Below are 17,010 nucleotides of genomic sequence, written 5' to 3' on the forward strand. Positions count from 1 at the left end.
AAAATTGCTTAAATCTGTAGTCAGATTTTTAAAATTATAGCACACCCATAAAGTGGAATATGCAGCCATTAAAATGTATTAGGTAGATCTGATAAGTACAGTAATCACTTTTGTGTGGAAAAAAACTTGTATATACCCATAAAAACGGAATCATTTAAATTTTTTTCCCCTGAAAGAGTTCATAAGAAATTTAACAGTAGTTACTTATATGGAGAGGAGTATGGGTGGTGGTGGAGGGGGAAAAGTTTTACTTTTTTCTGTCTTTCTGAGTTGTTTGACTTTTATTCATAGAAGAGAGTCTACAATTCTGAGATTATGGGACATTTTGGTTTTCTTTAGGCTTTTTATTTAAAAAAATTCCAATTTAATTTTGATTGGCATTTCATTAACTTTATAGAACAATTTGAGGGAAATTGACATTATTGCAATATTGAATATTCCCATCCAGGAATATGACACATTTCTTTATTAAGGCCATCTTTTATGTTTTCATAAAACAGCAGCATTTTATAGTATATGATCCTTAAATATTTCTTGATATATTTGTTCTTAGGTATTTTAGTTTTAGTTTGTATTTTGAACAAGATCTTTTAAAATTACATTTTCTAGCTGATTATTACCAGTTATACGAAAGTTGTTGATCATGATTCTTTGTATTTGAGTATGCTATTGAGCTTTTATAGTTCTAGTGATTTTTCCGTAGAATCACTTGCATTTTACAGGTATATAGTCATGTCATCTTATACTTTAAAACTTCTGTTCCAGATTCCTCAATTCCTTTTAGATGACTGTTTCAAAAATGGTATCCCTTGCCGTATATTTTGTACTCAACCAAGAAGATTAGCAGCTATTGCAGTGGCTGAAAGAGTTGCTGCAGAGAGAAGAGAAAGGATTGGTCAAACAATTGGGTATCAGATCCGATTAGAAAGCAGGTAAAGACAATCCTCCTGTAGTCTGTCTTTTATCATACTTAAAAAGAGTAAATATTTATATTTCACTAGATATAGGGAATGTGTTACTTCACTAAAAATAAGGACAGTTACTTGAAAAGTTAGATGATCATTTTGTTCCAGGTAAGTCTGTATTAGGATATAAAGATCGAGTCCAAACTAAGTGAGGTTTTGATAAATCTTGTTTGAAAGTATGATCATCAAAGCATAAGGGAAGAGAAATTAAGTTAGTGTTTTTTACTTTTTAATGAGTTCTAAGTTGATAGGATTTAATAATATTTAGGTGAACATGTATTACATAGGATGAATGCCAAGTGACTTCTGATCTGTTACTCAATTAAATTTGCAATTAGTGAACTAGATGGAGAACTGAACATCACTAGTAGTTGAGTATGTTAGGATTTGGGGAAATGGTTAATTAGGAGCTTGAGGCATAGACACAAATCCCACATCACTTTCATGATCAAGTATAAGTTTACTTCTTTGAACCTCAATTTCGTCATCTATAAAATGAGTCTAATAAAAGCATCTAGGGCATTCAATAAATGTTAGTGACTGAATTTATTTATTATAATAGAATACTAGTAATACCTTCTTTACAAATTATACGATTTCTTTGTGCTCTCAGTAGGTTGGATATTGCCATTGAGAGTCTCCTTATGAGAGTCCTTTAATTCACAGAGGTTTTAAAAAAGTTTTATCTCATTTATAGTGGGTTGTCCCCAACCCCCCAAGCATACAGTACTTAAGGTCTTTTTTTAAATTATTTGTGAAGTTGTATGTTTACATAAAAATCATTAAAAAAAATAGATATTCTATATACCACCCTATTATTAACATCTGGCATTAGTGTGGTATATTTATTTCAGTTCATGAAAGAACATTTTTAATAACTTATTAACTATAATCCATTGTTTACAATAGGGTATCCTGTTTGTGTTGCACAGTCCTGTTTTTAAAATTTTTATTCTAGTAACATACAATTTAAAATGTCCCTCTTTTAACTACATTCAAATATATTATTTAATTACATTCATAGTGTCATCACCACCATCCATTACCAAAGCTTTATGATCAACTGAAATAGAAACTCTCTACAATTTAAGAATTAACTCCTTATTTGCTATCCCCAACCTGTTCCTGGTAACCTATATTCTAGATCCTGACTCTATGAGTTTGTTTATTCTAATTACTTACTGAGTGAGGTCATACAATATTTGTCCTTTAGTGTCTGGCTTATTTTACTCAACTTGATGTCTTTCAAGTTTCATTCATGTTGTCACATGTATCAGAACATCATTCCTTATAGCTGAATAATATTCCATTGTATGTATATACTACGTTTTATTTATTCATTCATTGGTTGATTTGACACTTAGGCTGCTTCCATCTTTTGGCAATGGTGAATAATGCTTCTATGAAAATCAGTGTGAAAATATTTGTTCTAGTTCCTGTTTTCACTTCTTTTGATTTTACACCTGGAAGTAGGATTGCTGGATCTTATGGTAATTCTATTTTTAACCTTTTGAGGAACCATAAAACTGTCTTCCATAGTGGTTGCACTGTTTTACATTCCCACTAGCAATAAATGAGCATTCTTATTTCTCTGCATCTTCACCAACATTTGAAATTCTTTTTTTTTTTTTTTTAATCAGTAGCCATTCTAGTGAGTGTGAAGTGGTATCTCGTTGTGATTTTGATTTACATTTTCTTAACAGCCAGTGATATTGCATGTTCTTTATGGCCATTTGTATATCTTCTGTGGAGAAACATTGATTCAGGTCTTTTGCCCATTTTTTAAATGGGTTGTTTGTCTTTTTATAGTTGAATTGAAGAATTTTTTTATACATTCTAGATATTAAACCCTTATTGAATATATGGTTTCCAAATATTTTTTCCCATTGTATAGGATGTCGGTTTACTTTCTGATAAACTCCTTTGAGATACAAAAATTTTAAATTTTGATGAGATCACATTTATCTATTCTTTTATTGCTTGTGCTTTGGATGTAAAGTCTCAAACTATTGCCTACTGTAAGGTCCTGAAGATGCTTCTGAACATTTTCTTCCAAAAGTTTGATAGTTCTACCTCTTTTGTTTAGGTTTTTGATCCACTTTGAATTAATTTTTGTGTATGGTGAGCTAAGGGGCCTTTTTTTTTTTTCAAATGGAGACTAGTTTTCCCAGTACTATTTGTTGAGGAGACTATTCTTTCCCAATTGAGTAGTCTTTGCTACCTTGTCAAAAATCAATTGGCCATAGATGTGAGGGTTGAATTTTGAGCTCTCAATTTGAATCCTATAATCTGTCTATCCTTGTGCCATTACCATGCTGTTTTGATTACTGTGGATTTGTAATAAGTCTGAAGATCAGGAAATGTGAGTCCTCCAACTTTATTCTTATTTTTCAAGATGGCTTTTGCTATTTGGGGTGCCTTGCCTTTCCATTTAAATTTGATGATTGGCTTTTCCATTTTCACAGAAGCTTGTTGGAATTTTGATTAGAATTGTATTGAATATATAAGTTGTTTTTAGTAGGATTGACATTTTCCAATCCATGAACATAGAATATCCTTCCATTTATTTAGCTTATCTTTGGTTTCTTTTAGTAATGTTTTATAGTTTTCTATGTACAAGTCATTTACATTCTTGTTTAGATTTATTCCTAGATATTTGATTCCTTTTTATGCTCATTAATGGAATTTTTTTCTTGAATTTCTTTATGCTGCTTGATTCACTCTCTAGTGTCTTTCCTTTCAGTCTGAAGACCTTCCTTTAGCATTGCTTGTAGTGTAGACCTTATGATGACAAATTCCCTCAGCCACTGTTTTTCTGGAAATGTATTACTCTCTCCCACATTTTTGAAAGAAAGTCTTTCTGGATGTAGAATTCTTGGTTTTTCAGTAGTTTTCTTTCAGCATTTCAAATATTCTGTACCCCTGTTTTCTTTCTTGGTTCCATGGTTTCTGATGAACTCAATTTTATTTTATTGGAATTCCCTTCTACATAATCTTGCAAAGCAAGATTCAGGGCCCAGCTGGCACATGGAGTGCCTAAAGATTTAAGTCTCTTGGATGTATACCTACTAACTGTAGTACTAATTAAAGGTTCATATAGAAGGACAGAAGAGCCATGTGTAGGGAAACCACAACTGAGTCCCACTCTGTCACTCTGGGGAACATAAATTCCAAAGTGGCTAGGTACCAAACTTGTGAGCTGTCTTTCCTGACTGTAGTATCTGGATATCTCCAGAATCCTTGGATTTCTTAAATGTGCATATTCATATCTTAAATTTGGGAAGTTTTTGCCATTTTTAAAATTTTCCTTCTGCCCCTTTCTCTCTTTCTTCTCCTTCTGGGCTCCCATAATGTGTATTTTGGTATGACGGTGTCCCACAGGTTTCTTAGGCTCTGTTTGTTCTTTTTTATATTTTTATTTTTCTGCTTCTCAGCCTGAATCATTTCATTTGTCTTGTCACAGATTATTTTTTCTGCCACTTCCAATCTGCTGTTGAAATTGTCTAGGGAATTTTTCATTTCAGTTATTGTGTTCTTAAACTCAGTATTTCTGTAGAGAGATTCCCATGTTGTTCATTCATTGTTTTCCACATGTCCTTCAGTTCTTTTTTCTGTTTTCCTTATCTTCTTGAGCATATTGACAATTATTATTTGAAAGTCTCTGTTCTATAAGTCTAAAATCTGGTCCACTTCCTTCATGGTTTCTAGATTTTTATCTTGTTTATTTGGATGGGCCATTTTCTGTTTCTTTGTCTTGTAATCTTTTGTTGCACACTGTACATTTTAATATTTTAGAATGTTAATTCTGGGATTTAGTCCCTGGGCTGTTCCTTATATCCAGCTAGTGATATGGTAGAGATTTTCTTGAATGCTGGGAGCTAATCAAAACCATCAAACCAAGCTTAAAGCGCTTTTACTCTCTTTGCAAACTGGATCTGCTTTGGTTGGTGGTTTCCTTCAGAGCTTACTATCAATATCAGTCTGAGGCAAATGGGAAGTGCATGGTCCTGTCCATCTTATCTGAATGTTCTTAGAGCCAGAGATGGGGAGCCTGCTTCTTTTCCTGGGCCCCAGGAATTCCCTGTTTATAGTCCACATGAATTTGAGTGAACTTCCTTTGGATCAGACCTCTTAGTCCTCCTGGTTTCTCTTGAGCGTCATAATTCAAGTAGTCCTTTCACTCAGGGTATTTCAAGGGTATTTCAACTTAATTGTTTTTCACACTGCCTTAGCCATTTGCAAGCTGCTTCTCTGCTCTTAGGATTAACTCGGGGAAGGGGAGCCTCACAGGTTCCCCAACTCAGTCTCTAGACTTCAACCCAGCAGTTTGACACTGGCATACATGCACCCTAATATGCACTCAGAGGCCACTCTGCTCCCTTTGGCTCAGACCAGGGACCCATAATGGGAGTGGAAGGTGACTCCACCCTTTGTTGTGGAAGAGGTGGGAGAGGGGCCAGCAAGGGCTCCAGGAACTTCTAAGTATTTTGAAGTTCTTTTATTAAGCATTTGCCCAGTTAATGCAGCTCTTCTGTTGTTTTCCTTTGTTTTGATCAAGATATTGTCTTTTAAGTGTTTGTATGTTTGTATTCAACATAAAATTTCCTTCTATAGAATAATGCTCATTGTTACTACTTACTAAAAATGTAAGAAAAATTGCTTCTGTAGATATTCATAATGCTGTTTTGTGATATTAAAAAAAATACATAGCAAAGTCTTTTATAAGCATTAAACCTTTTACTCTAAGAAAATTGTGTTCTAGATTCAAAAAAACTTTATAGCCTTAAGTGAGGAGAAATGGAAGATAGGTTGTATTGGTGACTACTGAATTCATGAAAACTTTAGGTTAGCATTTGTTACCATTTGAAATACAAGCCCAGTGTCAATCTAATGTTTAAATTATACGTTTTTTGAACTATTTGACATTGCTTTCCTCCTTTTTATTAAACTTCTCTTTACAGATTTAAAAGACAGCTGTGGTATTGGAAAACTTGTGATTGTCATCTTTAGAAATCCTATGTAAATCTCCTTTTTCAGTATTTTATTAGAATCAAAGAACAGATTTTGTTGGATTCTTAAGGCTTGTGCAGACAGACTAGCTTAATATATTATGTCATGGTAACATTCTTTTCCTTTCACTTGAGAGCTACTTTAGAAATAAATTTCATTTAGCTTATTCTCCCATTATGTTTTTAATATTTGATAGTATTTTTCCTCTAGTTATAGTACACATTCACCTATCTCTTCCCTCCAGTTAAAATGTCCAGATAAAGTTGCTTTTATTTAAAAAAAATTCCTCTGTTGCCTTTGCCCCATTGGATTTGGAACAGTAGTAGTCCTCAGAGTGGCCCGTGCAATGTGAAGTAACTGATCAAAGGTAGAGATCTGGGTTGGGATCATACGTTCCTGAAGTTTGGAGAACCAGTACTTTTCATCTTACTCTGCCACCAGCAATCTGAGTCAGGAGCTGGAACTCCAGTCCTACTTCTGCTGGTCATGGGTCTGGGAAAAAGGATGGTAGCTTCTCCAGGAAGGGTGAAACTCACTGGCCTTCATTGCAATTTACCAGCCTCTTCCCATTCCTCTTTGGATGCTGCACAGTCCCCCTAGACTCCAGAGTTTCAAAGTGGTTGATTCATATAGTTCCTGTCAGTTCAGTAGTAATAGAGGGACTAATTCCTGGAGTTTCTACTTCACAGTCCTCTCACAATCCTCCTTAATGTCTTTTACTTTTTAAATCTACTTAGGTTTTTCTGGCAAAATACAGCACTTAATAAAAGGCTGTTAGTAATAAATTTGTGAGATTGTCTGGCATAAAATACATACAATCAATTCTTATTCACAGTAGTTATGATCTGTAAAGTCACTTAGAACACTGCATTAACAATTACTTACTTGCTTGTAGGGGAGATACAGGGTTAGAGTACTGTGAGCTTGGTAATAATACTTTTGTCACTTATGATCAATACATAACCTTGCTTAATGTGTGTTTTTGTATAAACATAACTTATTTAAAATATGTTGATTTATTAACATTGAACTCAAACCCAACAGTACAACATGCTGTGAAAAGGACACTTGTTTTCAGTATGAGAGCTTAAGCAAGAAGTCAAAGCATTGCCTTGTTCTAGCTCAGCTGTGAACATGCACGTTAGGTTACTCAAATTTTTGGCTATCCTGCACATGCTCGCAAATGACCATGAAAGTTATGCAAGTATAGATTTTGGGATTACAAATAAATTTTAGTGAGTAGATGAATTCATAATTATGCAGTCCATGAATAATTAGGATCAACTGTATTTCACATAGTTTTGCTAATAAACCATACACAACAATATACTGTTATAGAGGCAACATTTATTAAAGTAAATGCAAGACCAGCATTTAATGTGATCATATTGAATTACTTGAAAGATTTTTAATTGTGCACTTTATTTTGATTTTTCAAAAAGGGTTTCTCCAAAGACACTTCTGACATTTTGCACTAATGGGGTATTGCTTCGCACACTGATGGCAGGAGATAGTACGTTGTCAACAGTGACACATGTTATTGTGGTAAGAGTATTGCTGAATTTTCCATATATAACTCAGATTTCTTATTTCTAGGAATGACTAAAATTTAAATAAGTAATTGCATTTTTAGAGTAGGATATAAGTGAGAACTAATTTATTCTTTGCACAGGCTATTATAATAAAGTTATTTTTCTCTAGAATTAATGCAATAAATATTTAAAATATATTCTTATTTTTTTATGTGGTGAAATAAAATAAATAGGTAGTTTTTAAAAATGTGCTTTTACACTGTGAAAATGATGCATGTCCTTAGAGTTTTCCAGAAATAGTGAAAATTTTCTTTTGTCTCTATACTTAACATTATCTGTTCCTTCTTTAATATCATGTATTTCCTTGTTTTAGGGATAGAGTTTACGTCATTTAACTTTATGGTTAAGCTGTTAAATTAACTGCTGGTAAAATAGGTATATGAATTACCTCCTTATTAAATAATTTCTAAGTTTTTGTTCAGTTTCTGTCAGAAAAAAGAATTAGATTATGTTTTATAAACTTGCAGAACGCAGCTGGTGGAAACTTAATTAGGTCTTGGACATTCAAACCAAAGTATGATCAGAACCATATTTAAATAGATTTTGTATACACTAAAACTACATTATACTAGATATCACTTATTTAAATTTGTTATAGTTTGTGTGGTGTTATGTTCTGTGGGGGAGAAAATGGTGGTACTTTGTTATCCACACTAATTTATTAATAACTGATGATTTCTGAATTATCCCAAATAAAATTTTCACTAATATTGATCAGCTTTGTCCACATTTAATTTGAATGTGTATTCAGCAGGTCCATTATTTTAAAGACTTCATCATCTGTAATGTTTAACTGTCCCATGGTTTTTTTTTTTTTGTTTACTGCAGGATGAAGTACATGAAAGGGATCGATTTAGTGATTTTTTACTTACAAAGTTAAGAGATTTGCTGCAAAAGCACCCAACTTTGAAACTAATTCTTTCTAGTGCTGCATTGGATGTAAATCTGTTTATAAGATATTTTGGAAGTTGTCCAGTAATATATAGTAAGTTAAATCATCAGATTTCTTGTAGAATTTTTATGAAAGAACATTTTTGGGTGTGATTATGCTTATGCTAATATAAGCTGAGGAATGTTCTGAAGTAGAGGGCATCTGTTTCTTTTTTCTTTGTTTTGTAGTTATCTCTATATTTTCAGCCTCTCTTTTTTCACTTGTAGCTCTTTGGTATGATGACATGAACCCAACTGTCTAGTCTTAAAAAAAAAAAAGCTTTATTTTGATCCTGTATTTCCCTTTAAATTCTGCCCTATGACTTTCTTTTCTTTATTACTAGGCTCCTTAAAAGAATAGTTTACAATCCTATGTTTGCTTCCCATTTACTTCTGAATATGCTGCCACTTAATGTTTGTCTTTGTTCTTTAACCATATAGTTATGCCACTAATCTTTAAATTTTTTATTTTATTTTATTATGTTCCTCTTTAGAAATTGCAAACCTTGTATGTCTTTACCTTAATGAAATGATACAGAGGTATATGTAGAAATCTGAAGTTCATAAGTGCCCGTATGTTTTTATTCTGTGTTCTACTTTCCTGTAAGTACTGATGTTAAAAATCTGGTGTATATCTTTCCTCACCTTGTACATGCTCATGCAAACATATGCAAATATATACATAGGATTTTTAAAAAATTGGTTTTCCAAAACTAGGCACATGCCTTACATGCTATTTTGTAATTTGTTTTATTCATATTACAATAAGTAATGGACAGTTCTCCAATTAAGTAGCTGTAGATATAGTTCATAATTTTAAACAGCTGCTTTAGTAATTCATAATATGGATGTGCCATGCTTTATCTCATCATTCCTTTATATTTGGACATTCAGGTTGGTTCTCTCTCTCATCCTCCTCAGTATAAACAATGTTGTAATAGACGTCTTTGTATGTATATTCTTATATAGTAATCCTGTTATATCTACCTGAAAGTGAAATTGCTGAATTAGAGTATATCTTTTTTTAAAATTCTTTTACCATTTTACTTTTTCAGAAGGCTGAAACAGTTCACTTTTCTGCAGTGTATAGGGTTGTTCATAACACCTTTGTTTTGACATTGATATACTTGTAAAGCCTAATTAGATTTCAGGCAAATATCTTAAGTTTTCTGTAGTATTTCTCATGGTTGGCCCCTTTCTTGTGAAATGCTGGGATCCCATAATGGGATCCCATATCCCATTATGGCAACAGTGTCTTCTCAGTCTAATTACACATTTTGGCTGCAATTTCTTTATGGGCTTCTTGTCCTTTACTTAAATATTTTTTAAGGATTATTCCCTTGACTCATTTCCTTTTCTCATTTCTACTCACTATACCTCCCTTCCTTTCTTCATTTTACCCCCCTTCTTTCCTACTCTGTGCTACACTCTGCTAGGCACTGGAGATGCACTGTTAGTCTCCGTAGAGGTTTTCAATCATGCTGTTCATGTCTACCTTTTCTTTTATACTGAGGACTCTCAAATCTTCATTTCCCAATTCAGACTTTTCTTCAGAGTATTGAACTTAGATGTTATAACCAGCTTACTTCCAATATACCCCATAATACTTAATTTTTTCTACAAAAACTTTCTTTTCTTGTGTTGCCTGTTTTGGTTAAATATACCACAATTGACCAGTCACCTAAGTCACAAACTTCTTAACTTCTCATAATATTCTTGGGTGATCAGGCATATGAAAATCTATCCATCTGCTAATTGACAGCTCTTCTTAGCACCTTAGATTTGATATGCCTAAAACCAAACCCTGACTTCCACCAGTCAACCTGTTTCTTTTTCAGTGTTCCTTGCTGTCACAGAAATGACCTCATCATCCATCTGGTTTTGCAAGTCAAATATTCAAAAATTGTAGTTGACACTTTCTTCTTTGTCATTTCTTCATAGCCAATCTAATTCTGAGTTCTGTGGATCTTATCTCCTGACTAGCTCTAAAATCTGCTTCATTTTCATAAACCATTCATCTTTTACCTAAACCATTGTAATAGCTCCTACTTAGTCTGTCTTTATCTATTTTGCTCTCTTTTAAATGCTTTCTGAATTTAACACTTCCATTTTATACTTCCATTCTGAAGTGTAAATTCTGATAATGTTGAAAACTCTTCTGAGCTTAAAACTTGTAATGACTTTTATCTCAGGATAAAGACCTAAATCCTTAAGATTTATCTAGCTCTACTGCCTTATCTTGAACTGTAGTTCTCTGTTCATTCTCCCCCACCCACCATGTTCCAGTTACGTTGGCTTTTTAATTTCTTGGAAATATCATTCTTATTTCCACCATAGGGGCTTTGCACATGTTTTTTTTTTTTTCTCATTGTCTACTCTTTCCTTTTCACATAGTTTAGGTATTCTGTTTGCCTTCTTCCCTTCTTTTTAATTTTCTCCATGAGGATGCTTTTCTCAACCTAGTCAAATTCCCTTATTACGTGCTGTTATAGTGTCTTGTACTTCTTTTCCATAGACTTTTCAGAACTCTATTCATATTTATATGGTGGAGTATTGGATTAATGTCCCCTGCTAGGTTGCTAGCTTCAGGAGGGCAGGAGGTAGCTCTGTTTTTTGTTTACCATTTGTATTCCTAGTGCTTAGCATGATGCCAAACACATATGTAGATAGTAAACCCTGGGGAAAAAAAAGAGAATGAAACTTGTCTAAAATTAAGATCAAAGTTATATTTATAGGACAATGTCATGAGGGTCACTTGAACAAGAAATTGCTTTTGGAATTTACAGTCCGGGCTATTAACTTTGGATTCTCAAGTTTTTAAGTGAACTGTCTTTAAGATGCTCACTGACTTTTTTTTTTCCTTCTTTCTTTTAATTCTTATTGTTTAGTACAGGGAAGACCATTTGAAGTAAAAGAAATGTTTCTGGAAGACATTTTAAGAACTACTGGATATACAAACAAAGAAATGTTAAAGTACAAAAAGGAAAAACAGCGAGGTGAGCTTTTTATCAAAGAAATTAATATTACTATTGACCTTTTGAGAATTGCAGGCTTATAATTTGGAGGTCAAGGGACTCTTGAAATTGTTTTTCTCCTGTATGTAATTTTATACATTATATTAGGATATTATCCCAAATGCACCTTTTGATATGTTCTGCATTCTGTTTTATGGCCAGAAGTTATAATCAATGGGGAGGAATTGAAAGTGGATGTCAGAGTTGAGGAAGTCAAGTGTGTCTATATCTGAAGATTTAACCACCATTTTAATGGGGCAGAAGAATATGTGCTGGCTGCTTACAGCATATCTCATTTGGCCAGGGTTGGTAGTGGGTAAGGGGTGAAAGAATAGCATCTGAGCAATAACAGGTCCATCTTTGATACAAATGTCAAGGTTTTCAGATGTTGAAATTATGGGATCACATCTGTACTTTGAATTTAGTGTTGTTTGGCTGTTAATAAATTTCTTATAATGAAATATTCTATCTCAGCTTTTGAATTGGGATTTAGATTCTTTTGAATTGGTATTTAGCTTACTTTTAACTATATTATTCATATTAGAAGATTTAACTCCAAACTTTGTTTCATTTACTCTATGACTTTGGACAATTATCTTAATTTCTTTGGGTTTTGGATTCTTCATTTGAAAAATAAAATTAATTAGTCATGCCTATTTACATAAAGTATAAAACTCCTCGATCTTTAAGCCTTTTCTTATTACTTGTATCTCCAAAAATAGGCATGATGTTAGAAGCTCAATAAATAGTTTTCTATAAAATCCTATGTGAATATTAGTCATCGATTTAAACACAGTTATGATATGGCTAAATATTCTTTAAATTATAGAATTACTTAGTAGTCAACTTCTTACTAATAGATGAATAGATGAAGTTTTTATGTGGTTACATATGCCATTATGGGTGAGCGTAACAAACTTTTTTGAATGCTCCTAATTAATATATTGACAAACAGTAACTTTAAAACAAGGTCACCATTTAATTGCCACCAGATATACTCAATTTTTTTTAAACAATGGATACATTTCAAAAGTCAAGAATGTATCTACTTAATTCTTTCTTTGGTAATTGATTTAGAAGAAAAACAACAAACCACACTTACAGAATGGTACTCAGCACAAGAGAATACTTTCAAGCCTGAGTCTCAGAGACAGAGAACTGTTCCAAATGTGACTGAAGAATACGATATATTGGATGATGGTGGTGATGCTGTCTTCAGTCAGCTGGTAAGAACTTGGTGATTTCACACTATTTTGAGTGATAATTTTGTAATTTAAAGAACAGTTTATGATATAATTTTGACCTGCATAATTAAAAGAGAATTCTGTTAGTTTATTTTAGACTAACATCTTTTTCAGAACAACTTTCTAGATTCTTTTTACTAAGAATCTAATTTTGAGCAGAGAAAGGTACAAACTGCAGGTATGCTTCAAGTTTTCTATCAGTTTAGAGTTGTAATGCACCCAGGTGAACTATTCCATTAGTTTTTAAAAGTATTTTTCAACAATATTTAAAAATTGTTATTTAGAATACAGAAGATCCATTTGTTTCGGTGAACAGCATTAGGACCATGTAAATTGGTCGTTCTTAAGCCTGACTACACACTAGCATCACCTTAGCTTTTAAAACATTATGGAATCTGGGTTCCTACCACCAGAGAATCTGATGTTATTACTCTGGTTTAGGACTTGGCATCAGTATTAAAAAGCTCCAGGTGATGATACACTCTCTGAGGTACAATTGGGAGTGAGAACCCCTGGTATATAGGTACGTTTAGTAACACTCTCAGAAGCACAATTACTTAATATTGTCCCTGGATTGTATCATCTTTTCTTGACAAGGTCACTCATAAAATATGGATGTACAAAAGACATACCGTGAATGATAACACTTGTGATGAAATTAGAAATTTTATGTCATTGCCTTTTCTATAATATCACAAGATTAGTAGTTCTTGCAGTCATTGTGGCCATATGTTCTTTGTAAGCAAATGTTAAGCTACTAGGTAATTTATAATCTTTGCTTTTTTTTTTTTTAAAGACAGAAAAAGATGTGAATTGCCTTGAACCATGGTTAATAAAGGAAATGGATGCTTGTCTTTCTGATATATGGCTACATAAAGATGTTGATGCCTTTGCTCAGGTCTTTCACCTTATTTTAACTGAAAATGTTAGTGGTAAGTTGATTTAAAAAATGTTATTACTCTTAGAGTTATTTATGGTGGAAGTATAGTTGAATTTAAAATGTAAGTACTATAATTTTTTTTGTTGTTGTTTACAACCTGTAATTTGTTCTTTTGAGTATGTGTTTTATTTCAAATGCAAAATAAGGATCTTCCTTTTAGCATAGTAAAATAAATAATTAGTATGCTGTAGCTGAGCGTGAGGGTTTCGTCCTCGCTCAGGCCCAAGAGTCGGGGGGGCTTGCTCCTGCCGATCAGCCGGCGGGGGGTGCCCCAAGAGGGAGCACCGGTTCTCCAGGCGTGGGGGACGCGCGGTTGGGGAAAAACCACGGAGACCGCTTGAGCGCAAGAACAGGTCTGCTTTGTTACGGAAGTACACTTAGCTATATAGGGTTGGGTAGAGGGAGGGGCGTGATGAAGGGAGGGTTGGTTAAGGGGCGGCTGTGGACAGGCTGAAGCTGATGGATAGACCTGAGGTAAGCAGTTACTGGGGAAGAGGGCAGATTGTGGGTTGGCAATATGGGCGGGACTGGCGGGAAGGACGGCGGGAGCTGGAAGGGGAGGAGGGGTGGAGAAAGGCGGCAACAGTATGCAAAATCAGGGATTCTTAACCTAGTATTTCGAGAGTAGTTTCATGAGGTCTATTATTCCATGACAATTATGTAAAGAAGTACATTTGTGTGTATGTGTTGTGCATTCACATATGCTTTATTTTTCTTCCCTCACTCCCCCTGGAAAGGATTTCCCTTTGGATTCTCAGAGATTTCCTTCAAAAAAGGAAGGAAAAATATCAACAACTTCTGCTCTGGGTTACTCATTTAGTAAATGAAAAAATTTAGCATATCTTTAGTTGTATGGACTCACGTTTTCATTAATGAGTTATTCTTATTTTTATTATTTGGTTTTGGTGGATATTGGTAATCTGAGGTGAGTTTCAGAACTCCAAAGGCAGCTAGAGAAAAGACAAAATGAAAGATCATAGTAAGTCAGTACTGGAAAGGATTTAGATGTCAAGTAGTATATCCCCTTATCTAAACCTCTCAGCATTATTTGACATAGTTGTTCACTCCCATCTATAAACATTTACTTCTGTCCACTTCTGATATTCCACACTTTGCTATTTTTTTTCTCATCTCACTAAAACTGCAATGTCTTGGTTTCCTTGATAGGCTCCTCCTCTTTTTTCCTGGTCTCTAAATATGGAATGCCCTAGGCTTCAATCCTTAGACCTTCCTTCAGTTTACACTTACTCCCTAGGTTATCTCATTTAGTCATGCTTTTAAATATCTATTTGAAGTGAGTCCTTAATTTATATCTCCAGTCCTGACCTCTCCTCTGGCTTCTACATACCTGATACTTGACATCTCCATTTGTATGTCCATTTGGTTAATAAAGCTGGATATGCAACTTTTGATCCTTCTCCCCTACTTCATTTTCAACTTGCTTTTTCTTTAGTCATCCCTTCTTCAGTAAATGGTACTACCATTCAACTAGTTGTTCCTGCAACAAAAGAGAAAGTCATCCTTGACTTTGTTCTCACATCTCACATTCTGTTTATTAGCAGATCCTATTTTGACTTTACCTTTTAAATAAATCCTGAATCTGATCATATCTCTATTCCTCTACTGTTGCCTTCCTAATCCAAACCATCATTTCTCTCCTTAACTATTGCAGTAAGCTTTTAACCATTTCTATTTTTATGTTAGTGCAGTCTGTTCTACATAGAATAATCAGACTGATTTTTTCAGAAAGGAAATTGATCTGCTACTCAACCTTGCTCTCAACCCTGCTATCCCTTCCTATTACACTTTGAGTAAAATTTAAGTCCTTTTCTTGATTTGGTCCCTGACTGCTTTTTGATCTCATTTTCTACCATTCTCTTCCTTGTTCACTGTGCTTTAGCCACATCTGTCTCCTTGCTGTTCCTCATGTGTGCTGGCACATTCCTACCTTTGGGCCTTTGATGTTGTTCTTTTCCTACGCCTGGAATGTTCTCCCCACAGATAATCATATGGCCCACTGACTTGTTTCAGTTAAGTTTCTCCTTAGATAGTGCCTTCATAGAGGTCTTTTTTGATCACCTTAGTAAAATTGCACACTTTTCTCACTCTTTCTCTTTGCATTTCTTTATTCTTCTTCTTGTACTTTCATTATCTGGCATACTAAGTTTTTTATTCTTTTTACCACCTGTCTGATCTGTTAGAATCCTTGTCTATTTTATTCATCTGTTTCTCCAGAGGTTCATAGTAAGTTTCAATAAATATTTGTGGAATAATGATATAACTTTTAAAGAGCTCTACAAAATAATAATTTGTTTGAACATGTTTTGTGAATGAGTAAGTGAGTGACACTCAATTTAATTTGTATTGTTAATTTTTTAATATTTTTGAACTGAAAGCTACCTATACAGCTTCTACGTTTTTCTTCTCAGATGATACTGAAGAGATTTAGTATCTATGTATGCCTGATGGACCTTCAGATATATGAAAATAGTTATGGTTTCTCATTTAAGTTTTTTGTTTTCTGGGCCAACCATTCCTATAACTTCAACTATTCCTATTGAATATGACATAGTATTCACTACCTTCCAGCCTGGTCCCCTTTCTGTCGGTATGTTCTAGTTTGTTTTAAAAAACATGGTTTTGGGACGTGGACTTGGCCCAATGGCTAGAGCGTCCACCTACCACATGGGAGGTACACTGTTCAAACCCCGGGCCTCCTTGACCCGTGTGGAGCTGGCCCACGTGCAGTGCTGATGCGTGCAAGGAGTGCCGTGCCACTCAGGGGTGTCCCTGCATAGGGGAGCCCCATGCACAAGGAGTGCCCCCAGTAAGGAGAGCCGCCCAGCTTGAATGAAAGTGCAGCCTGCCCAGTAATGGTACCGCACACATGGAGAGCTGACACAACAAGATGATGCAATAAAAAGAAACACAGATTCCGGGTGCTGCTTGATAGAAGAGAACATAACAGCGAATGGACACAGAGAGCAGACAAAGGGAGAGAAAAAAAAAAAACATAAAAAACAAAACAAAACATGCTGTCCAATCCTGACAATCTCTTAGTGACTCTTTAAGGTAGAGTAGGCTTATCAGCCTAACCTCTCCCCTTTACTTACCTTAATTCAGTTTACAATCAGTGCACCTCTTTGCCAACCACGTTAGCTAAATGATTCATGTATTTTTTAACGTGATTTTGTTAAATTAATACTCCCTAACTTGTATTTGTTGTTTTGAATTTTTTTGAGCTTAAGACATTTTATTTCTTTTAAATTTCATCTTGTAATCAGATTTGGCTCATTGTTTTGGCTTAACTTTTTT

General features: G+C 34.1%; 1 protein-coding gene across 3 annotated transcripts in view; it reads left to right on the forward strand.

Moving 5' to 3' along the window:
* YTHDC2 (YTH N6-methyladenosine RNA binding protein C2) overlaps nucleotides 1-17,010 on the forward strand; it is a 143,181-nt gene that overhangs the window by 59,156 nt on the left and 67,015 nt on the right. For all 3 annotated transcript variants that reach the window (XM_071209454.1, XM_058277155.1, XM_058277147.1), the window contains exons 5-10: nucleotides 766-932; nucleotides 7,418-7,520; nucleotides 8,396-8,552; nucleotides 11,386-11,493; nucleotides 12,589-12,737; nucleotides 13,552-13,687. In XM_071209454.1, the coding sequence (XP_071065555.1) occupies nucleotides 766-932; nucleotides 7,418-7,520; nucleotides 8,396-8,552; nucleotides 11,386-11,493; nucleotides 12,589-12,737; nucleotides 13,552-13,687 (820 nt within the window). The remainder of the gene's footprint in view (nucleotides 1-765; nucleotides 933-7,417; nucleotides 7,521-8,395; nucleotides 8,553-11,385; nucleotides 11,494-12,588; nucleotides 12,738-13,551; nucleotides 13,688-17,010) is intronic.

The sequence above is a fragment of the Dasypus novemcinctus genome, chromosome 2, assembly GCF_030445035.2.
Source record: "Dasypus novemcinctus isolate mDasNov1 chromosome 2, mDasNov1.1.hap2, whole genome shotgun sequence".
NCBI classification, from domain to species: Eukaryota; Metazoa; Chordata; class Mammalia; order Cingulata; family Dasypodidae; genus Dasypus; species Dasypus novemcinctus.